This window comes from Acinonyx jubatus, chromosome D1, assembly GCF_027475565.1.
Source record: "Acinonyx jubatus isolate Ajub_Pintada_27869175 chromosome D1, VMU_Ajub_asm_v1.0, whole genome shotgun sequence".
Taxonomy (NCBI): domain Eukaryota; kingdom Metazoa; phylum Chordata; class Mammalia; order Carnivora; family Felidae; genus Acinonyx; species Acinonyx jubatus.
The window spans coordinates 41,565,203-41,590,154 of record NC_069390.1 but is presented as its reverse complement, the minus strand read 5'-3'; the positions used below and the strand labels follow the sequence as shown (position 1 = coordinate 41,590,154).

Below are 24,952 nucleotides of genomic sequence, written 5' to 3'. Positions count from 1 at the left end.
TTCTCTACTCTGCCTTACTCATTTGGTAGACGGTGTCCAGGCCAGTGCCTGGCACACATACAGTGCTCAGGAAAAGTCTGCTAAATGAAGGGACCCTTGAATGACAAATGCTAGTTCCCCTGAGGCACCCACTCCCCATCTTGTCCCCACCTAATCCCAATTCACAAAACCCCCCACGTCTTCCCTGACTCTTCCAACCCCTGAATTGTGTCCTCCTGGACATTCCTCTCCATGCTGCCCCCACACTATTTACCTGACACTTAATGACATACCACTTGACCATCCTATCACATAAAGCTGTGCAGATATCTTGCTTCACCAGCCCCCTGGGCTTCCTGACGTCCCCCAGAGTAGAACAAATATGGTGCCAGTACAAGGCAAAAATGGATACACAAACGTTAAACTGAATCCAGACTCCCCTCTCCATTTTCCCATTATCACCAGAGCTATTTCTCCCCTTGCCCAGGAGAAGCAAGTCAGAGCTTGGGTCTGACACAATCTTTGCTGCAACTATATCCAAATTGCCTAAACCATCAGCTGTAACAGCCAAGGTCATAACTAGGATACAGCTGTGGTTAAAAACAGCAAGTAGAGGTGGACATTTTTTAACCCTCATCAAAATGCATGTATCAGGGGGGCACCTGGGTGGCTCAGCTGGTTAAGCATCCGACTTCGCCTCAGGTCATGATTTCATGGTGAGTTCGAGGTCCACAATGGGCTCTCTACTGTCAGCGCAAAACCCACTTCAGATCCTCTGTCTCCCTCTCTCTGCCCCTCCCCCACTACCTCTTTCTCTCTCTTAAAAATAAAATAAACATTAAAAAAATGCATCGAGGGGACCTAGGTGGCTTAGTCGGTTAAGCAATCAACTTAGGCTCAGGTCATGATCTCATGGCTCATGAGTTCGAGCCCCAAATAGGGCTCTGTGCTGACAGCTCAGAACCTGGAGCCTGATTCAGATTCTGGGTCTCCCTCTCTCTCTGCCCCTGCTCCGTTCATGCTCACTCGCTCTCTTTCTCTCTCTCTCAAAAATAAATAAACATTAAAAAAAATTTTTTTTTACTGCATCAGGATGTTCAATGCCCTCTATAGAAAATATCTGTAACCGAGAATCTACGTTGGTCAGTACACAACTACCTTCTGTAGAAGTCTCTGTGGGATGTAAGTCAAGGAATTACCCAAATATGCTTGGACCAGTCAGCCATTGCAGAGGAAAGTGTTCATGGAAATACTTGCTAAAATTTACTGAAATATATTATGCTCTGGGAATTGAGTATTTAACATGTCCATACTTCCTCAACCTACAATGGAGTTATGTCCTGATAAACTCATAAATTGAAAATATCGAAGTCAAAAATGCATTTAATACATCTAACATATCTAAAGCCATAGCTTAGCCTAGCCTAACTTGAATGTACTCACAACACATTAGCCTTATGTTAGCCTACAGTTGGGCAAAATCATCTGACACCTATTTTATAATAAAGCCTATTTTATAACAAAGTGCTGAATATCTCATGTAATGTATTTAATACTATGTCAAAAGTAAAACACACACACACACACACACACACACACACACACACAAATGGATCTATGAGTACAGAATGGTTGTAAGTCTATCAGTTGTTTATCCTCATGATCTCGTGGCTGACTAGCAGCTGCGCAGCATCACCAGAGAGTGTTGCAATGCCTATTGCTAGCCCGGGGAAAAGATCAAAACTCAAAATTCAAAGTATGGTGTCTATGGAATGTGTATCACTTTCCCACCATGGTAATGTCAAAAAATCACAAGTTGAATCAGTATAAGTCAGGGGCTATCTGTGTTATTCTCATTTAACCACTACAAAAGACCTACAGGGCAGATATTAGCATTTGTTCCATTTTGTGTAGAGGTTAACTCGCCTGAGTTCCACATCTACAAAGTTGGATTGCCAAGCCTATGTGCTCAACTTCAACCCTGTATTTCCCTTACCTACCTCAGCACAGCCCATCATGGAGCATGGTAGAAAAAGGCCAAGCGGGGCTCAGAGGGATCATCAGGACTCCTAATTAAGGACAGCAGGGAATGATGCCTGCCCTGTCGCCTAACACCTGTGTTGTGTATTCCTTGACCTGCTGAACCTCATATTCCTCATGAGTAAAATGAGGATCAGATAATACCTACCTCATAGGGTTGATAGAATTAAATGAGCCCATGTCTGTTAAGCCCTTAAAACAATGCATGTGGTAAAAACTAAACATTTGTAAAATAAGCAAATAAGGACTCAACAAAAGCAACTGGCTTCTCAGTGTGACAGTCCCTCTGTCCTAGCACTCAGCTTACTGAACCCCCAAACCAAGCCAAATCCAACATACACCTTAAAGAAAAACCAAATGCTCAAACCTTTCCATGGACTCAAGAAGGCAATCAGCACCAATCAGTCCTCCTAGCCCCTAGGAGCAGCCTTGAAAGGCCCAGCGAGATCATTGCACAACACAGTTATTACATCTTAAATCACTAGGCTCCTAAGACACATGGAGCTTTTGAAATAAAAAGTGTGCTTTGGATTCTAATTTAAATACCTATCTATTCACAGAATAGGAAGCCAATTACTTTCCTCTCCCCCAAAGAATTAATATCCCCTCTGAGTTTTATAAACCATCTGGTGCCAAACACACAAACACGTCTACACATTTTCAGGTGAGGAGGGCTAAGAGAAGCCGACTGAGTGCACTCCAGCTCCTGCCCACACACCAGGGCTTAAAAAAATGTAATTATTCAAAGCTTTGGTAAATGGATGTAATTTCAGGTACCACCAATTCCATTTAGAAATGCGTTAATGGGTGCAGTGATTATAGATATTTAGCTTCACAGCATTCATTTATTTTTTTTAAATCCTCAGGTCAAATTGTGTTGAGAAAAAAAAATGTCTCTGAACAATTTCATGGGCAGGGAAGGAAACCTTTTCCCCTCCCAGGGACCGTGATCACGGATTTTGTGGTCCGTTTCCAACCCCAATTTACTCCCAGCTCCAATCAACCCTCTCTCCTTTGTATGTCTGCCAGTGTCAAGAAGGTCATGCCAAATGTCAGATCAACCAACCCACACCAATTTGGTCGAGTATTGGCTCTGTGCCTGACGCTGTTCCCAAAGAGCCGGCAAGCTATTCATGACACTGAGTCACAATCTTGCCCCTACTCCATCTCCCCCAAGACCAGCTCAGGGAAGACTGCAACACCAGACACCCCTACAACTTCCTCATCATCACTACTGTCTGCTGGGACACATTTGTTCTCCCACCCAAAGCAGCATTCCCATTTCTCAACTTAATTGCAGCCTGCTTGCCTGCTCTGGCTTTCAATGTCAATCACTCAGAACAACTCACCCCTTACTCCAGGCCTTCCTCTGCCCTCAGAAGGATCTCTAAGTGGTCACGGGGTTCTGAGATGTGGATATGCCAACCCACCCTCACCCCAAGCAGATGTAGTCGCCACTCAGTGGTCACCCGCAAGACCAGCCCTACCTCCTACCTCTAGGACCACCAGCATCGTCTGGGCAGAGGGGAACAGCAGCACATTCCCAACCTCCATGGAGGAAACCAGAGGCCCACCAGGGGCCAGGGACCTACCCTGGGCAAGAGCATGGGCACTAACAGACAGCAGTACCTACTGACACCTTCTCAAGGTCCTTCCCCCAGCTTCATCCAATCAGTTCCAACAGAGGGCCTCCAGTAAATGAAAGGGCTCACAACCTGAGCACCTACCATGTGCTGCAAGAGCTGCAGACAGGCCATCACATTAGATTCTCAATAAATTCTCAATCATGCTAAGGAAAGCAGCATTATCATTGTTGTACAATATCATCATTGTGGGGAAGCTGAAGCTCTGAGGCGTTTTCATTTTCAGTGTCCATAGAATCCCCATGGAAATTGTAATGATGCTGATTCCCAGTCCCCCCACCCCAAAGTTCTGACTCAGCATTCTGGAACAGTTTCTACTTCATGTCTACCCTCACTACTCCTTCATCAAATGCTCTAGTAGAGAACCAGGGTTATTTCCTCAAAAAAAAAAAAAAAAAAGAGCTAGATGCCCTACCAGGCAATGCAAACACAAATACTAACATCTGGGAACCCTCTCACCAGGGGGTGGGGGTGGGGGATGAAAGGGTAGTATATCAAAACTGCCATTTGGAAAATGTGCTGATCATAAGTACGAGAAACCTATTCATTTTCTCTCTGGTTGGACACAGCCACACAGGGCTTCAAAGATGAAGAATCATTTCTTTGATATTTAGCACCATTTAGTGCCCAGCTTCCTTTTAAAGACAAGTCTCAACAAGGAAATACAATTCTCCCTCCTGCTAGCCTGATCTTAGGAAATTTCTCCAAAGAGAACAAGTTATAGTTCCTCTGCTGACTGTGTCACACTTCACCACGGGAAGGGGCTTCCTTTCTAGGAGTAAGAATAATAGTTAATTCTTACACAGCACATGTGGCTTGCCAGGCACTAAGTCAACAGTACAGCTGTATCCCATTCTATAGATGAAGAAACATCTGAAGACACAGAGGTTTAAGTGATCTGTCCAAGCTGGCAGCAGAGGCAAGATTTCAACCCTGGTATGCAGACTCCAGAATTCATGTTGGATAACCCCTGACATGGCAACAGGATTTCGGGGAACCCCTAGAACAATATCTCCAATTACTCCACTCTGCTGAAGCCAAGCTACTAGTGAAGGGTGTTATCTAGGACCAGTCCCTATGCCTCAACTTAGCACCAGGCTCTTCAAGATGCAGACAGGCACACACATACGTCACCTTCACTCCCACCCCCTAGCTCTTTCCAATTTCTTCCACTGGCCTCTCTTGCCTTGGACTGCCCACTGCTACCTGGCCTTCCTCATACTCAACCTCTGAATCTCCCCAGGGCCCTGTCCTCAGGGACCCCAGCCCCAGTCACCCATACTGAAATTGTCCAAGGTCCCTCCCCCGCTCCTGGACTGGGCACTCCTGGAGGGCAGACATGACATCTATTTTTCTCCACAGCACCCAGTGTGGAGACTGGCAATCAGGAGGTGGCTCATCAGAGTCTGGTGACTCAACTGATGAATCCTGGACCAAAAGCCATCGAGTCTGATTAAACTGCTCCTCTAGTAAGGTGCTCACCACTCCTCAAGGTGGCCCACTGGTTCCATCTGTGGACATGCACAGACAACTCAGTTTGCAACTAAAGAGGATATGATTATTGCAAAGGTTACTGCATTGATGTACAACATTGCTCTGGCTCCACTGCTCCTAGGAAGGAGACTGTCTCACCTCCCCCTTCACCCACAGGGAGAGAATGCCGGAGGCTGTGCAGCCAGGTACCTGGGTAGAGGCCTTGAAAGGGCCCTCTGTCCCCCCTATCCCCGAGCACACTGCACCCCACCTACCCTGCAGACTGTTCCAGGGGAGCACAAGAGGCAACCAGCAGCCCTGGAAGAGACTGCATGCTAACTCCAAGCTGTCAGACCTCAAGAGGGTGAGGGCTCTGCCTTGGCAGAAAAAGCCCCTGAGAAACCCTGAGAACGCTGACTATGACGCTGGAAACACTCTTCTGGCAGAACCTGAAAGAGACAGCCTGGCTCTAAGCAGGCTTAAGAGGCTCATCAGCCCCTAAGCTGTGGTCAGCTGACATCTGGGGAGGGTGGGGGGTAAGAGTCTGCTCTCCCAGAGCACTAAGGGACCTGCCCACTGGCCCTGCCTTGGGACCATCCAACCCACTGATCACTCATCTACTCTGCAGGGGACTTTCTGAAGGAGGCCCAAGAGGAATTCTGCCTCTGGGTTATCGGGGAAGGTACAGATGACCAATTTGGGGGGTGGATAACTCTACAGGAGGATTCAGTACAGAGCGAGTGGCTATGGGAGTCAGAAGACACCATGGTAGAAACAGCACACAAACTTGGAGCCAAGATGACTCTGGTTCACGTCCCAGCTTCCCTACTGATGCTCTGGCATCAGGAAGATCTTTGAACTCCTGTCCCTCCCCCAGTCTCCACTACTTGATCTGTAAAATGAGGATAATAAAAATAACTGCTTCTAAAAGGAATGTATATATTTCTCAACTATAGAGCACCATGAAGATTATTACTGTTGACATCTGTGGGCCAGGCAGCATCAGACAATAAGTCTGTCTTTCAGCAGTCAGAGCCGATAGCCAGGTGGCCACCCAGATTAAGGAGCAGACATCTGTGCAGCCTTCTAAATGCCCAGGAAACAGCCAACCCAGGAGCATTTCATACCTCATTACCCTGGGCTCTTGGTTCCCAGGTCCCTGCAGCCTGGACAAGGTACCTGTGGCCTTGGGACTGCATAGCCCTGATGGTCAAGGTTACGTAGTGTTGTTGTTTTTAACTAACTTTGAATTTGGAAATCATTTTAAACTTAGAGTTGCAGGAATAGCACAAGGAACCTCCATACCCCTCACCCAGTCTCACCCATTGTTAACATGTTGTGCCATTTGTTCTATCATCCACTCCCCTCAACACACACACACACACACACACACACACACACACACACACACACAGTTTTTTCTCAGCCACTTAAGAGCAAATACTTCAGTATTTCCCAAAAATGAAGACAACCTTTTAATAACCATAATGGTTATGCAGTTTTTATTAGTCCAAGTTCTGAGTTGAGTCCTATAGTTTGCATGATCCTAACCCAGGCAACCCCAGTTTGAGGACACCAGATTTCTCCATCAGCAGCTGAATGTAATTAGTACTTAGAATGCACATTTCTACCCTACCTCATAGCTGTGTACATGTACAAAGAGGGGCTCACATTTATTGGGCATTTACTAGGTGCCAGGCACTTGCAAAACCCTTTACATCAATTAATTCACGCAATCCCCACATTTATCCCTATTTCATTGGTGAGGAGAAAAGGCTTGAAAGGAGTAGGTAACTTACCAAGGACAGGGAGCTGTAACTGGTGGGATTGGAATTAGAATCTGGGAATCTGGAGCCCATGCACCTGCCCATGCACGTACCCACTGCCTCTTTAAACACACTCCCACCACATATACAACCCCTATACATTTTTCTTCATGATTAAGTTGTGCTATGCTTTGGCTTCCAGAAAAACCTGGCCAGCATCCAGGTGACCAGGAGTAGGCTAGATGGGAGACAGAGGGGTGGTCTGGCACAACTCAGTTCAGGCAAAAGATGACCTGAGATCACAACAGCTGCTGATGTTGTCTTCCTTGGGACCTGTACATTCCTCTTCGGAGACGCATCACTTAGAGAGACTGGAAGGCCAATGAGCAGTCTCCCTACACTTCCCTGTCCCTTAAGACTGAACAGGGGAATTGGTGTACCCAAGAGTATATGTTTCTGTTTAGGAAACCACAAAGCCATACGACAAACATGATGCATCTTGATCTTAATGGAAAATACAGGAAGGAATTTTATAGTAAGTTAAATTGAAGGTAAAGTCTACATGGAGTTTTGGATAGTACCCACATTTTGAGGACGTTTACTACCATCCAACCTCCCAGGCAAGTTGGCCTTCATCCTCTTCTGTCATTTGTCTGTGGTTGAAAAATCTGAGAAGCCCTTGTCTGAGACAACGAATTGTCCACCTGTTCTCTGAACCCTGAAAAGGCTGACCTAACACAGCATGCAGCTTTAGGAAGTCATTTTACCCCTCCGAGCCCACTTTTCTGCACGAAAAAAATGCAATAATTGTGAGCCTCCAACCAGATAACATTCATGAAGCACTCTGTAAACAATGAAACATTAACCCAAAACACTTCTCGTTTCAGAAAATTGAAACAAATGTTTTGACAGCCACTTAAAAACAACAGGCAAATAAAACCATATTCCTCCACGTTTCTCCCTCTGCCAATATTTATGCAAGACACCATGCCAGTTTACTGAGCAGAGAGATTCAAACCCATGCTCTCTTCTGAAGAGACAGGAAAACGGGAGCCAACACCTCATTAAATCACAAAATAATCCACATTGTGATGTGCGTTCTCAAAGAGGCTCCTTTTTCTGAAGCCCTATTTTAAGAAGCCCACAGTTTACTCCCATAAATATCGAGAGAATGGACAAAGTTACATCAATGCACCTGAAACCTACACCCACCCTCTTCACACACACAGCACTGTAAATCCGGAGTAGCACCTCTCCCACCATCCATCCCTGTCCTTTCTCTGAAACACATCCCTCCCAAGGGTAAAGAGCCTTAATAAAGAAGCAACTTGCAACTGTTTTTCTTAAAGAGGTTTTCCCAGATCTTTTCTGGGATGGTTTTGAGAGCGTGATACAAATCACAGCTCTTAATCCTTCCTTCTGCTTTCTGCACAACACCACCGTTGTTCCTTATACACAGGACCTAACGTTTCAATCCCTGCGCCAGTTTTCACTCTTGATAAAATAACCAGGAAATGAAACGTAAAGTGTGGGGTTATGCCAAAACTTGCCAAGCTGGGAGAGCCTTTTCTTAACTTTCAACAAGAGGCTTCAGAATTTCCAGTTTAAGTAGATGTATGCTGCAGTTTCACAGAAATTCTTTACACGATTGTTGCTTTCTGGTTTGAAATAAAGTTTCTGGGACTACTGTTCCCAGCGATGAGAAAGATGACAAATGAGAAAGATGGCATATAAATGAACCAACAGGTTGGCACTGTATAAGACAAATTTTACTAACATGAAGTCCAACATTTGTCTGGGGAGAAAAATGTGGCAGACAAGATAGACTTCTTCCCAGAGGGGCCTTGAAAACTGTCGCTTGCGTGATGGCATAATTAAATCTCAAGAGGGCAGCCGCCTGGCCCTTCCAGTATTCACAGACTTTTCCAAAGGGCCTTCTATACTTGGTGCCTTACAGCCCACTGAGGGTGGGCTGATATTCTGTCATCCCTGGTTCAGCCTTCATTCCCCAACTCCTCTCTAACTTTCAGAGAAGGAGTGGCTGGGTGGCTCAGTCGGTTAAGGTTAAGTGTCTCAACTTCAGCTCAGGTCATGATTTCACGGTTTGTGAATTCGAACCATCAGGCTCTGTGCTGACAGCTCGGAGCCTGGAGCCTACTTCGGATTCTGTGTCTCCCTCTCTTGCTGTCCTTCCCTGCTCATGCTCACTCTCTCTCTCTCTCTCTCAAAAATAAACATTAATTTTTTTTTAAATTTCAGAGAAAATGGGTTTGCCGAATACAAAAACACACTCTAGATATTTAGCATTATCTCTAGAAGAATAACTCTTCCGAAGGAGTTTAGCTTAAGGCCTTGGCTCAGGCCTGATCCCCACTCCCTGCCTCCCTGGGACATGTTCTTAATTCCCAGCCACCTAGAGCCCCAAGCCCCACCCAGCCGTCCTGCTCCTCATTCCTGTCCAGGAGAGCCTGACCACCAGCACTCTTGCCCTGTGGTGGGTCAGAGTGGGCATGGTGGTGGTGGCTCAGTGTACAAGGTCATTACCCTCATATTTGCATTCAAAACATGGTATTCCACAATATAGAGATAAACCTGAGAGTCATGCTAATAATTTAAATTTTTATTATTTGTTTTTACTTAGTATGACATTGAATAGCTAATAAAAAACACCATGACAAGTTGAGGGGAAAACTACAGAAGAAAGGAAAAAGTTTTATACTTTAATACATTTAAAGGCACCTTTTTCTGGCTTTTTGAACAAGTGGCCCAGCACTTTCATTTTGCACAGAGTCCTGCAAATCATGCAGCCAGGACCTGCTGCAGTCCAAAGGGCTGGGGAGGGGAAAGTCGGTCTTGCTTCAAGCCTCAGAAATGTTTTTCCCATTAGCCTCACTGGTCTCACTTGGGGATGGGCACCCACAAGGAGGATGGCACCTACATAGGCTGGCCCTGCAAAGCTCCAAAACTAAAACTGAGGAACCTAAAGCTAGAAGAGGACACCAGGGCCTGGCAACCAGGGAGGGAGACAACCAGCAAGGGAACACCAACAGATATCCCACTCTCCAGATGCAGAGCATGAAGTTAGAGGTGAAGAAGCCAAAGGAGGCCAGATCCTACAAGCACTGTTCTTGACAACAAGCATCTACATCCGAGAAGCCTGGGATCCAGGCACCAGATGTAACAGGCATATTTCTGGGCTGCTTCGCATCTTTTACCTTGCCCAGTCCCCCCCAAGCCCCTGATCTCTTCCCCAACAAGGAGTTTTGCAAGACCTGGAATATTTACTAAACTCACTGAGTCCCTCAAAACATTACTGCTTCAATAAATACCAAGTGCCTACTCAGAGCCCAAAGCTGGGCTCGGTACCAAAGTCTCAGAGATGCAGAACAGGATACCAGCCTTCAAGGAGCAACCTTGGCACAGGCAGGGTCGCCATGACCCCTCCTCTCTGCCATTCATTCTCTTTATCAACTCAGGACCTATTCAAAGACTGCTGTAAGGAGAAGCCAACCCACAGGGAGCCACAAAACCCCCAAAGACCAGCCCAGTGTAACATTCTTGCATTCAAGGCCTGTTCTAGAACTTTACTCTCTGGGGTCTCACGTTTGAAAAGGCTGTGCCTGCCAAACTGCTTTTACTAATTAATAATTAATGTCTTCCATTGCTTACTAATCAGACACTTGCACCACTACCAATCAGCTCAGGAAACCAAGAGCTGCTGCCTTTCTCAGGTGCCTCAATCCTCAGCAAAAGCAAAGAAGAACTCTGGCCCTGTGAGCCTTGAACAGCCTGACTTACAACAATGGCACCTGGCACAGGCTCCTTCAAGTATCAGTGGTGGCTCTCACCTGTGACCTGGGGTCAGAGCTACCACCACTGCTGTGGTTACCATATTAGAGACTGAAGACCTACTTTTGGTCCCAGGTCTAAGCACTCCAGCCAAATCACTGAACCCTCATGGACCTGAGTTTCATCATCTGAAGAACAGGATAATCTCTGCTCTTCTGCTGCTACAGGCATCAAGTAAGAAAAGGTACCAGAAAAAACCACCTGCCCTTTGCTTTTGGAATGCCAAGATTACAATGAGTTTCCACATCAGTAAACTGGGACTAGTAACAGCTCCTACCTCAACAAATTATTGTGAAATTTAATCACATAATAGTTATAAAACAGTTCTTGGAATTTTTCAGACTTGAAAAGAAGAGGCTATTACATAATTGCTACTACTATTGTTGCTGTTGCTGTTAATGACACTATTATCTCCATTAATATTATATCTTGCTACCTGGATGAGAGACTCATGGGAAAGTAGAAAAGTTTTGGAGAACAAGAAGCCTTCTTAAAAAGGATAGTAGCATCACCAAGTCTAGAACTGGGGGAACCAGGAGTAGATTCCTCTTATGTTTTGCCTCTAATCCAAAAGTGAACCCAAAGTGCAGAAACCAAAACCAAAATGTACCTGCCTTAGCTCAAGTTTTTATGGCTTAAGAAATGTTCTGTGGGGGCACCTGGGTGGCTCAGTCAGTTAAGCATCGGACTTTGGCTCAGGTCATGATCTCATGGCTCATGGGCTCGAGCCCCGTGTTGGACTCTATGCTGAGAGCTCGGAGCCTGGAGGCTGTTTTGGATTCTGTGTCTCCCTCTCTCCTACTCTCTCTCTCTCTCAAAAATGAATAATAAACATTAAATTTTTTTTTAAAAAGTAAGAAATGTACTGTGGGGATGCCTGACTGGCTCAGTTGGTAAAGCATGAGGCTCTGAATCTCAGGGTCCTGAGTTCGAGCCCCACATTAGGTAGAGATTACTTTAAAATAAAATACTCTGGATTTTCTCATGTACAGAAGGTCTAAAGAACCTGGATTAAAGAAACGATTTTTAAAAAGAAGAAGCAATGTACTCTGGAGGGTATCAAACATCTGCTAAATATCAGGAGCAACTGATGGATCCTGAAAACCTCACACAACTTTCCAGACCAAGGATCCACGGGGGGGAGGGGGACCCCAGCTGTTCCAATGCTCCCTCTCACTGAGCCATATTAGAGAAGGATACAAAAAAAAAAAAAAAGAGCATTCAGAAGTGATCATGGCAAATCTAAGAAAGCTGACTGACTAAAGCAAAGCATTTTTATGTGAGGAAAAGGAAAACAGTTACTCCCAAACCCTTAAATCTCTCTCAAGAAGTTGTCTCAAAAGGAGATAGGAAATACAGTCAGCTGCCACAGTGTCCCAGCCTCCCATATGGCTGGCCTTTGAAGGTAGGGGACCAGACAGACACTGCTTTCCCCTAGGCCTGGGAGGACCCTTGGGGTGGGGAGCCAGGACTTGCTAAAGGATAATCACTGGGAACTTCACAGAGTTACCACAGAAGAGTCAGCAGAAGAGATGAAGGTCGGGAGGCTGTGGTAATGGCTGATAGAGTCCTACCCAGCCCTCAAGTCCCCCAACTCAAGACTTAGCCTAGTACTTCATGGAAAAGACAGATACCATCAGACAGGAACACCTACCTCTCCCCTCACTGAACCTATCAACCTCCCAGCATGGGCTCTGGCATGGACAGTCCTTCCTCCCGTAAAATGGGTGAAAGGCCCTATTCCCAGCTGGGACCAGTGAGACTTAAGCTCCGGATCCCTTTCCCATTCATCCCCTCAGAAACACTGCTCCAGCAACTGTCCCATCTCTTTCCTACATCATCCACTTCTCCCTCTCTCCTGGATCATTCCCAGAAAAACACAACATGCTCTATCATCTCTCACTAAAAAAACAGGACCCCCCCCCCCCACCTCAAACCCACAACCCCTCTAATCCTCAGCTAATGCCTCAACCCCACTTCATAACCAAACTGCCTGAAAGATTCACCTATACTTATGGACTCCACTTCCATACCCCTGTTTTCTCTTCCACCTACTCCAGTCAAGTATTGTCCTTTAAGCTTCTGTGACCCACTCATTCTACTGGGTTTTCTCCTAGCTTCTGTTTCCTTTGCTGGATCCACCTCTTTTCCCAACCTCTAAATGCTGCTATGTCCCAAGGCTTAGGTCATCTTTTCTGTCTACACTCTCATTCAAGGTGAGTTCAATTAATCTTGTGGCCTTGAATACCAGCTATAATACTTAAATATACCTCTTCAATCCTCTCTCTCCTGAGCATCTGACTAGTTGACATATTCATATCTCAAATGTCAAAACAAGATCTCATGCTCTCCTCCACTCCAAACACTCCTCCCCACAGCCCTCCCATCTCAATGATATGAGTACCATCCGCTCAGGTACTTAAGCCTCTGGGAGTCATCTTTGACTTTTCTCTTTCTCTCACAGACTGCATCCAAATCATCAAGTCTGAATCTGACTACTTCTCTTCCTCTCCAGTACTACACCCTCATTTAAGTCATCATTAACTCTTGCCTGGACTACAGCAACAGCCTGCTACTACTATCCTGCCCCTACCAGTTGCCCACCTACATACAGTCCACTCTACAGCAGGTAGAATGGTCTTTCTAAAAATGCAAATCAAATCACATTGCTCCCCTGCTTCAAACCCTCCAATAATTTCTCGCTGGGCTTAAAATAAAGTTTAAAGCCCCTTCCTCTGGCTCTACACCATTTAGCTCTTTCCTATCTGTAGCCTCTTCTGTTGCTACTTTCTCCTTTGTTCACCACATTCCAGCCACACTGGCCTCTCCACTCTTCGAACTTGAACTTGAAGCTTTACAGCCCTTACTTTAATAGAACTGACTGCTCTATGGGGCACCTGGATGGCTCAGTTGATTAAGCGTCCAACTTCAGCTCAGGTCATGATCTCACGGTTTGTGGGTTCAAGCCTCACATCAGGCTCTGTGCTAACAGCTCACAGCCTGAAGCCCGCTTCATATTCTGTGTCTCCCTCTCTCTCTGCCCCTACCCTGCTCGTGCTGTCTGTCTCTGTCTCTCAAAAACAAATAAACGTTAAAAACAATTAAAAAAAAAAACAGAATTGGCTGTTCTCTTTTGGAAATGCTTTGCCACCTCATCAACACAAGGATGGCTCTTTCCTGTCATCCAAACTTTACCTTAAATGTCACCTATTCAGAAACAGCACTGATCTCTCAATCCAACCATACCACCCAGTTACTTGATATCAAATGATGCTATTTTCATTTTCTGCACAGTAGTTACCACTGACATTATTCTTGTTTGGGGGCGGGGGGAGGAGTTGTTTAGTTTTTTTGTTTTGTTTTTTTTTTCCTTATTGTCTGCTCCCTCTCCCCACTAGACTTCAAGCTCCATGAGCATCCAGATCTTGTCTGCCTCATTCATTTCTGCACTTCCAATGCCTAGAACAATGAGGAACACATAAGGAGAAATCTAATAAAGATCAATAAAATGCAGTATGAGCCACACAGGCCCACTAACTGGGAGGTTCTAAGGTTCCAGCCAGCTCCTCAACTTCTCTCTCAAACACAGAGGTGAGGCAGGACAGCAGGACCCCAGCCAGTCCCAGTGTTCACTTGTATAAGTCTCATCCACCAGAATTTCAAACATCCTGCAAGAGCCCAAACCAGGATAGGAGGATCCGGGATTTTCTGTGACCACCTTAGCTTCGACTATGCTGCTCCGCTACCGACTAGCAGTGCTCCGAGTTGAAGAAAGGAATTCTGACTCACAGGCCTCCAAAAGTAAGAGTCAGACCACCGTCCAGACCTTGGCTAGTTAATTCATTCAGTAAACAAAGATTTACCGAGTGCCTACTCTGTGCCAGGCACTGGGCAAAGGATCAAAAGCTGCTCCTGACCTCATGGAGCTGACCGGCGAGCACCTAGACGGTTGGTTACAGAGAAACGGGGCAACACAGGTACACGCCCAGAGTGGGAAAGTAAGGGCCACACTGGTGCTCGTGGCTGCACCGCGCCCTAGCTTACGGCTCCCCGGATTTCATCTCTACAGACCCAGGTCTAGGGTAACCTGGCTAGTGGCACAACGCTCGCGGGCTTTTTCGGAACAGCTACCGCTTGACTAGCGGAGACAGGAGTGACTGTCCCTGTGGAGCGCCGGCTTTCAGAGACGCACAGTGCTCGAGGAATATTATTGGCTGATGGGTTCCCTCCCCACGCTCACCCCTCCCCCGCAGGCCCGCGCTCAGGATGGGGAGGGGGCCGAGGTTCCGACTCTCCCCCACCGTCCCAAAGAACGAGGTCGAAACCAAAGCGTCCTCTCTACTCCCCGCTCCCCTCCCTCTCTACTCCCCACTCCCCAGCCCCCAGTACTCGGACCCCAGGCGCAACCCCCCACCCCGGTGGGGCACCTCCCGGCTCCTTGCGGCCCGAGACCCCAGCGGGGAGGCGTGTCCGGGCCCTCACACCCGGGCCCGAATCCCTCCCAACTACAGGACCAGCGGGTAGTTTGCGGCCCCCGCCCCCTCTGCCGGCCGGATTCCGGCCCCCCGCGGAGATACGGACCCCGCCGACCCCCTCCCCGTGCCCGCCACACAACTCCAGCACACAAAACCCCACAAGAGAGCGGCCGCGGCGCTGTGCGCGCCAACTCGCCCGGGACCCGCGCGGGAGGCGGGAGGCGGGGGCGCGCGGCGGGAACCGGTCGGGCCCCGCTGCACAGGTGCGAGCCCAGCGCGGCGCCCCGGTCACTCACTCGATGAAGTAGCTGGCGCCCTCCTCCGTGAAGCCCTCCTCCCAGCCGCGGGGCAGGTCTGCGGAAATGCCAAAAAGAGTCAGGTCAAACTTGGGCCGCTCGGGCGCGCGCCCCCCGAGTGCCGCCCCCCCACCCCGCCTGCCCCGCGCCTACCTGAGCGGATCATGTGGCCCGAGTTGACGGGCTCCCCGGTGCGCGGGTGCAGCCAGGTCGTGCGGCGGAGCTCGTCACTGCGGGAGAGAGGTGCACCTGTTAGCGCCGCCGCCGCTCTGGGGGCGCCCGCCCGGCCCCGCACCCCTCCCGGCCCGCGCCCCCGCCCGCGTGCCCGCGTGCCCGCTTGCCCGCGCCGCACTTGATGAAGAAGACGCGGCCGTCCCGGCACACGCCGTAGGACCAGTGCTCAGGTAAAGTGTCCCGCCCGACCGCCGCCGCCGCCATGTTCGCCGAGCGCGGAGCCGCCGCGGCCGCCGCGGGGCGGGGGAGAGGGGGCGGGGGCGGAGGCGGGGGAGGGGGCGGCGCGGGCGGCGGGCCGGCGGGCTCGGCCTGCGCGGGCCCGGGCGGCGACCCGGGGCGCTCCATCGCGGCGCGCGGCGACGTCCCGGCAGTCCCCAGTTACGGCGCGGCCGCGGGAGTTCGCCGCACCGGCCGACCCGAGCGCGGTGGCCGCGGCCTTTGTCCCCGCGCCTTCCCCGCCCCCCGCCGGCCGGCCCGGGCGCGCCCGCCGCGGGCCCCTTGGCCCCTGAGGCCCCGGGGCCCCGAGACCCGGGCGGGGCCGAGGGCCGCTGTTGGGGCGCCTCGGGCAAACTCCGGAAACTAGGTGCACCCCGAACGCTCCAGTAAGCCCCACCCGACTTCCACGACAAATGTGCCTCCAGGAACTTCTGGAGTTCTTTCTGAACCATGCAAACCTAAACAGGTTCCATCCATATTCCGAGCCTCGGTGTGTGCCTTCCTCTGTAAAATAAAGTCAATAGAAAGTACCACAAGAGATCGTTGGGTAGATTCTATGAAGTTTCTATGGTGTAGAGTGATTGGCCCCTGGCCCCCAGCAGGTGCTCTATTAATGCCAGGTCAAGCGTGATTTCATTTTCCCAAGTTTTCAGCTGGGATATGAAGCAGGAGACGGCAGGTTCTCTCCTCACACACCTCACACACACACACAGCCCTGAAGTTACCGGGATTGTAGGCTTCTTCTGCCTTTAATTCCTGTCAAGTGACAGAAAGAGACGCTGTGGACCTGGCTGCATCTGTCTGTCTTTAGAAGAGCAGACCCTACAGTCCAGGCCTTTAGTGGGGGCTCTGGGAAGTTCTTTACATGGCTGCAGCCTTCTCATAGTCAGGCCTATGCTGGGAACTCAGCTCCTGGGGGATCCGTCCCCTGACCCCTTTGTCCAAAAGAGACCCTTCTCCTCCTCCCTTCACCATCCCATTACTTGTGTGCACTTAATTGATATTCTTATGCATGTGTGTGTGTTTATTGCCTTGTATGTTGTATATCAGCCCCTCCCTCCCACACACACACTAAAATGTCTGCTGCATGATAAGAGGGACCTTGCTCTGTCCCATATACTGCCATATTCCCAGTGCTTGGAACAGTGCCTGGCTCCTGTGTTCATTCAATAAGTGCTGAAAAAGCGCATACAACCCTTTCTGCACTGACACCCCTGTACGCTGAGCATGAACAGAAAGGAAGCTGGGCTCTGGGAGATGTCAAGCCAAACCTTCAAGCGGCATAGGCTGTAGTTAGTAGAAAGAGGAAACTGTAGGTAGTATGGGCACTGCTATTCAGAAAAGCACCCCAGACAGGTGAAAATCAGTTGGGCCCAGAAGGACTGCTCAGGTTTGACTGAGAAGAGAGCACCCCAGAGGAGAAGGATGGGAGAGCAAACACAGGCTCATGGGAAGGGTATGGGATGTTGAAGAGACCATAAAGGTTCCCTTCCTTGAGACAAACAGTGGTATTGGGGAAGGAGGTTGGTATGAGTTATAAGTGGGGGGTGGGTGGGGGCAGGGGGACACCTAGCTGGCTCAGTCTGTGGAATGTGTGGCTCTTGACCTCAGGGTCATGGGCTTGAGCCCCACGATGAGTATAGAAAATGCTTAAATATGGGGCGCCTGGGTGGCTCAGTAGGTTGGGCGTCCGACTTCGGCTCAGGTCATGATCTCGCGGTCCGTGAGTTCAAGCCCCGCATCGGGCTCTGTGCTGACAGCTCAGAGCCTGGAGCCTGTTTCAGATTCTGTGTCTCCCTCTCTCTCTGACTTTCCCCCATTCATGCTCTGTGTCTCTCTGTCTCAAAAATGAATAAACGTTAAAAAAAAATTTAGAAAATGCTTAAATAAATTTTTTTCAAAATCTCGAACGAAAGAAAGGGTTGGTGTGATTGTGGAGAACACTAAACACCTGTCTGAAAGGACCTCTTGCCTTTGAGGAGGTGCTTGAGCAAATGACAATAAGAAAGTTGTGTTTTTATTCTTTTCTTTTAAGTTTATTTATTTATTTTGAGATAGAGCACAAACAGGTGAGGGGCAGAGAAGGAGAGACACAATCCCAAGCAGGCTCCACACCATCAGCACAGAGTCTGATGCAGGACTCGAACTCACAAAATGCAAGATCATTGAGCCAAGGTCAAGAGTCAGACACTTCAGTCACCCAAGTACCCCAGTTGTGTTTTTATTCTTAAATGTTAATTTAAGATAATAACGAAATAGACAAAAGATATGAACACAGTTCACAGAAAAGTAATACAAGTGTCTTTTAAACAAATGAAAGATACTCAAACATCTCATAATAGGAGAAATGCAGATTAAAATTAAATTGAGATACTATTTTTTTTAATGTTTACTTATTTGAGTGGGGGGAGACAATGAGTGGGGGAGGGTCAGAGAGAGAGAATCCTAAGCAGGCTTTGTGCTGACAGCAGAGAGCCGACGCAGGGCTCAGTCTCACAAACCATGAAATCATGACCTGAGCCAAAATCAAGAGCTGGACGTTTAACCAACTGAGACACCCAGGCACCCCAAGATAGTATTTTTTTTAGATATCAGGTTGGCAAAAATGTGCATTGTAGAGAAAGACATTCGTATTCATTGTTGGTGGGACTACAAAATGGTTGTCTCTTTGAAGGCAATTTGGCGACAGCTATTACAATTTAAATGCATATATCTTTTGACCTAGCAATTCCACTGCTAGAAATTTATCTTACATTAGTGCTCACACAGAGACACAAAGACCTGTGTACCAGAGTATTCACTGCAGCATTGTCAATAGTTACAAAAGACTGGATACAACTTAAATGTCTATCAAAAAAGAACAGGTTCATGTGGTGATGGATGTTAACTAGACATCGTGGTGGTATTTTGCAACATATACAGATATTGAATCATTCTGTTGTATACATGAAACTAATACAATGTCATGTGTCAATTATGCCTCAATTTAAATACAAAAGAATAGATAAATTAAATTATGTCATACTTGGGGCGCCTGGATGGCTCAGTCAGTTGAGCGTCCGACTTTGGCTCCGGTCATGATCTCAGGGTTTGTGGGTTTGAGCCCCGCATCAGGCTCTGTGCTGACAGCTCAGAGCCTGGAGCCTGCTTCGGATTCTGTGTCTCCCTCTCTCTGCCCCTCCTCTGCTCATGGTCTCTCTCTCTCTCTCTGTCTCTCAAAAATAAAAGTTAAAAAAATTTTTTTAAATTATATTATACTCTTACAATGGGATGCTATACAGCTGTTAAAAAGAATGAGCTAGATGTTATGTACTGATATGGAATGGTCTCCAAGACATTAAGGGGAACACAAGATGCAGAACTGAGTATATGGTATACTACTATTAATATATAGGGAGCATCATGGTTGAATAAGATATCCCTTGTTTGTGCCCCCCCCCCCAACAACAATAATTTAGCATCTATCCATGGACAAAAGTGCTCTTGTGGGAGCTGTGGGATCCAGCACCATAGGCCAGTGGACCTGGGAAAAGTCTCATCCACATGTTGCATTGGGCAATAGGCGCACACACGTTGGTCCCAGTGTGGACCCTGCAGTGGCCCGTGAATCAACTCCCTCCCCTCTCAGCCACAGTCCAGGAGCCCCTGGAAAACAGCATCTTATACAATCACTTATGGCTGAGAGGGTCTTATTGTAGAAGTCCAGGTTTCCAGCAAAGAAGTTCTAGCGTACAGCTGGAGGAAAAACACAAGTTTAGATGCATTGGAAAGGCAGCTATTAAAGACTAGAGGAGGTGAGTGCTCTTTCAAAGATGGAGAGAGCAATATAAAACTTCAAGGAATGTGAAACATGGATCACAATCATCTTTCAGTAACCAGTCTCGACATGGAGGCCTTTCAGTCTCAATCATTAGTCACAATCATCTTTCAGTCCCAACATGGAGACCTGCAATTTACCCAACAGATAATTTGAAATACCTGTTTTAGGGAAACTCAATGAGCTACAGGAAAACACAGAAAGGCAATTTGATGAAATCAAGAAAACAGTACATGAACAAAATGAGAAGTTTAACAAAGAAATAGAAATCACAAAAAAGAACCAAACAAAAAATTCTAGAGCTGGAGAATACAATGAATGAAATGAAAACTGCAATAGACACATCAACGGCAGGATGGATTGAGAAGAGAGAATCTGTTAGAAGATAGGAACTTTGAAATTATGTAGTCAGAGGAGAACAAAATAAAAAAGATGAAAAGGAGTGAGGATAGCCTACATGAATTATGGCAAACCATCAAAAGAGATAATTTATGAATTATGGAGTTCCAGAGTGAGAAGGGAGAAGAAAGGTTATTTAAAGAAATAATGGCTGGGGCGCCTGGGTGGCTCAGTTGGTTAAGTGTTTGCCTCTTGATTTTGGCTCAGGTCATGATCTCATGGCTCGTGAGTTCAAGCCCTGAGTTGGGCTCTTCACTGACAGCACAGAGCCTGCTTGGGATTCTCTCTTTCTCCCTCTCTCCTGTGCTTCTGCTCTCTTTCTCTCTCAAAATAAATAAATAAACTTAAAAAAATAGAAAATAAATAATAGCTGAGAACTGCCCAAATCTGGTGAAGGATTTGGATATCCAAGTTCAAGAAGCTCATAGGTCACCAAATGAACTCAAAGAGATCCTCTCCAAGACATATTATAATAAAATTGTCAAAAATCAAAGTTAAAAAAGGAATCTTAAAAGCAGGAAGAGAAAAGAAGCTTATAGCATCCAAGGAACCTCCCCCATAAGTCAGTCAGAATCTCAGCAGAAACCTCACAGCCTCAGAGAGAATGAGATGATATATTCAAACTGCTAAAAGAAAAAAACCTGCCAACCAAGAGTACTCTATTTGGCAAAGTTATCCTTCAGAAATGAAGAAGTAATAAAAAATTTTCCAGAAAAACAAAAGCTAAGGAAGTCTATCACTGCTAGACCTGCTTTATAAGAAATGCTGAAAGGAGTCCTTTAAACTGAAATGAAAGGATACTAATTAGTAACAAGAAAACACATCAATAGATGAGTGAATAAAGAAGTTTTGAGATATCTATAGATACAGGTATCCGTATCTATATGAGAATATGTATATATTCTCATATATAGTGATATATGAGGATATATACATATATATACACATGTATATACATATATATGTATATACATATGTATATGTGTGTACGTATATGTAAGTATGTCTGTGTACATATGTATATGTGTGTACATATATGTGTATATATACATATATATATCTCCTACAAATAATAATGTATATTATATATATATTTATATATATATATATCTCATACAAATAAGAATAATATTTAGTCATGCAGGAGAAAGAAATCCTGCCACTTATGACAACAAGGATATACCCTGAGGGCATTATGCTAAGTGAAATAAGTCAGAGAAAAATAAATACTGTGTGATATCACTTATATGCAGAATATAAACTCATAACTCAGAAACAGAGAGTAGAATGCTAAATGCCAGAGGGTGGGGGATACGGGGAGATGTTTATCAAAGGGTACAAACATCCAGTTTTAAGTTGTGGGGATCTAATATACAGCATGGTGGTTATAGTTAACAATTCTGTATTATATAGTTGAAAGTTGCTAAGAGACTAGATCTTAAATGTTCTCACCACAAAAAAGTAATTAAGGTGATAGAGCTGTTCACTAATACTACTGTAGTAATCATTTCACAATACCTAAGTATGAAATCAACACGTTATACTTGTTAAACTTACTCTGTCAACTTTATCTAAATAAAACTAATATATAAATACAAATATGTATAGTCCCTAAATGAAAACACAAGAACAGGTAAGGTGATTGTTTCAGTGATAGCAATGGGAAGAGACTTACTTTTCCTTTTGTCCCTTTTTGAACTGTTTGATATTTTTACCATTAAAACATATACGTAGAATTGGCAGTGAGCACAGCTTGAAGTGGCTGAGGCCTGCTGATGGGGCTTTGGAGATGGACAGCCAGATTCTTTATGATGACTACCTGGAGGTTTTCCTACATGCCTGTGAGAATCCCCCAGCATGAATTCCTCCTCAGAAGATGGTACACCATACACACTACAGCGATGAGCTGAGACACAGTTTCTGCCCCCAGTCCTCACACTGACAAAGCCCCCTGGAGCTCAGCTGGGACTTAACATCCAAAGAGGAAGGGCCTCCCAGCTAGGTGACTTCTTTTCAAGATGATTCCTGACCTTGATGCACACTGAACAGGACTTCAGAAAAGAGACCAAACCCTAGCTGTGAATGATGTGGATTTCTAAGATATTGAGCACAGCAAGGCTGTTGAGATCCTGAAGACAGCCCGCAAAATCAGCACATGTGTCTGCTTCTCTCTGTACAAGTGAAGGAGAGGGCTATACACTGGAGAGTTGCAACCCACAGCCCTCTACTTGGAATCTTCTGGGGAAAAGCTGACAAGGCCCCAGGGAAGCCATCTGGGAAACTACTCTCAGCCCATCCTTGGCAGAGTGGAGTGGGGAGGATGGGGTGACAGTGAGACCCTGCACTGAGCCCATTAGCCAAATGCATCATCCGAACTACTGTACTTTCAGTGACCTGGTTTTCTAGGTGAGCTTCTTTCCCTGGATGGAGAAGGATGATGACATCTAGGTACAACCTAGCCTGTGGAGAACTCTGCTAGGAAAAGCAACTGACATTTACCAAATACCATGTTTTAGGCATTTACATATATGTCATATCATTTTCATTAGAGTATAGAAATCAGTAGAAAAAAGAATCTTGAGGCCTCCCATCCAATCTGCCTGGCCATCTCCTCCCATCTTTATATTACCAGTCTCATACACTTTGGAGATTCCAGTGAGACCCTGTTTCCCCCTCTTCTTCCTTCTCCTATTATCTACCCCCACCCAAAGTAAAATGCAACATTGAAGGGAAAAAAATATATGTATATTTAAGGATAAAATAATATAATTCATCAAGAAAACCAGTAAGAAATACCATGAAATTATTTCAATAAATGCCAAAGGATGTATTTGATAAAACTATCACTATTTAAAAAATTATGTTAAAATCTAAAATTAAAAACAGTGACAATATCAAATGCTAGTGAATATACAGAGAAACTGCATCCTGGAAAATAATTTGCGAATTTCTTTAAAAAATAAACATTCACTTAACCAGCATGGTAACCATACATGGTTACCAGTATGACCCAGAAATCCTATTCCTGGACATTTATCTCAGAGAAATGAAGCATATATCCTTGTAAAAGCTTCTGCATGATTGGTCAGAGCAGGTTTTTGTAATAGACAAAAACTGGAAACAAAATGTTCTATAATAGGTGAATGGTTTAAAAAACTGTGGTACAGTGCTCACTTCGGCAGCACATATACTAAAATGGGAACAATACAGAGAAGACTAACATGGTCCCTGCACAAGGAGGCTTGCAAATTCATAAAGTCTTCCATATTTAAAAAACAACGCAAGGGGCGCCTGGGTGGCTCAGTCGGTTAAGCGTCTGACTTCGGCTCAGGTCATGATCTCGCGGTCTGTGAGTTCGAGCCCCATGTGGGGCTCTGTGCTGACAGCTCAGAGCCTGGAGCCTGCTTCAGATTCTGTGTCTTCCTCTCTCTCTGACCCTCCCCCATTCATGCTCTCTCTCTCTGTCTCAAAAATAAATAAACGTTTAAAATAAATAAATAAATAAATAAATAAATAAATAAATAAATAATAAAAAACAACACAAAACAAAACAAAAGTTGGTACATCTGTACTATGGAATACTACCTGGTAATAAAAAGGAACAAACTATTGATACACCAACTTGAATGGACCTCCAGGTAATATGCTGAAAGAGCCAATTTGAAAAGGTTACATATTATTTGATACTACCATATTTTCAAAATAAAAAAATACAGAGAGGGGAGCCTGGGTGGCTCAACCAGTTAAGCATCTGACTTTGGCTCAGGTCACGATCTCACCAACCATGAGTTCAAGCCCCACATCAGGCTCTGTGCTGACAGCTCAGAGCCTGGAGCCTGCTTCAGGTTCTGTGTCTCCCTCTCTCTCTGCCCCTTACCCACTTATGCTCTCTCTCTCTCTCTCAAAAATAAAATAAAAACATAAACAAACAAACAAAAATAGAAAGAGAGACGGAGAACTGATCAGTGGTTGCCAGGGGTTAGGGATGGTACTGGAAAGGGGAAAGATGACCGTAAAGGAATGGCGTGGGGAAGGTCTTTGTGGTGAAGAAACAGTTCTGTATCTTGCTTGCAATGGTGGCTACACAAGTGGATCAAATGACTATAGAAGTAGACACACACATTGTACCAATGTCAGTTTTCTGCTTTTGCTATTGTCCTGTAGTTACATAAGATGTCACCATCGGGGAACTGGGTGAAAAGTAAACAGATACCTCTCTACTGTCTTTGCAAAATTCTGTGAATCTATAATTATCTCAAAATAAGAAATTTTTAAAAAGTATTAGAAAACTACAAATAACCAAATGTTTCTTTTGAGAGTCTCTCTCTCTCAGGTATATAGAAACATTCTTTAACATAAAACATTTAAAGACATTCTCATTAAAATAAGAAAAGGGGCGCCTGGGTGGCTCAGTCTGTTAAGCTTGGACTCTTGATTTCCACTCAAGTCATGATATCAGGTTCATGAGATTGAGCCCTGAGTCAGGGGTTTTCAGACCAGAGCCTGCTTGGGATTCTCTCTCTCTCTCCTCTCTCTGCCCTACACCCCCATTTGTGCACACACACATGCTCTCTGTCAAAATAAATAAATAAACATTAAAAAAATAATAAAATAAAATAAAACTAAAAAAAAAAAACAAGCATACCTATAGTGAAGCTATTATTTAATGCTGTTTTAGAAGTTTTTGCAGAGGCGCCTGGGTGGCTCAGTTGGTTAAGCGTCCAACTTTGGCTCAGGTCATGATCTCATGGTTCGTGAGTCCGAG

At 45.8% G+C, this 24,952-nt stretch overlaps 1 protein-coding gene and 2 non-coding genes across 11 annotated transcripts in view; 2 read left to right on the top strand and 1 right to left on the bottom strand.

Annotated features, from left to right (window-relative positions):
* Positions 1-16,031, bottom strand: part of PLEKHA7 (pleckstrin homology domain containing A7) — a 219,610-nt gene extending 203,579 nt beyond the window's left edge. For all 9 annotated transcript variants that reach the window (XM_053203408.1, XM_053203410.1, XM_053203412.1 and 6 more), the window contains exons 1-3: positions 15,874-16,031; positions 15,675-15,751; positions 15,522-15,579 (exon numbers count right to left, since the gene is read on the bottom strand). In XM_053203408.1, coding sequence (XP_053059383.1) covers positions 15,522-15,579; positions 15,675-15,751; positions 15,874-15,959 — 221 coding nt within the window. In that variant the 5' untranslated portion in view covers positions 15,960-16,031. The remainder of the gene's footprint in view (positions 1-15,521; positions 15,580-15,674; positions 15,752-15,873) is intronic.
* TRNAQ-CUG (transfer RNA glutamine (anticodon CUG)) lies at positions 11,626-11,698 on the top strand. Its single transcript has one exon. It is a non-coding gene; the product is annotated as a tRNA-Gln (tRNA).
* Positions 16,032-23,353: 7,322 nt separating the features above from the next.
* On the top strand, positions 23,354-23,459 carry LOC113603516 (U6 spliceosomal RNA). The gene has a single exon (XR_003425116.1). It is a non-coding gene; the product is annotated as a U6 spliceosomal RNA (small nuclear RNA).
* Positions 23,460-24,952: the final 1,493 nt, after the last annotated feature.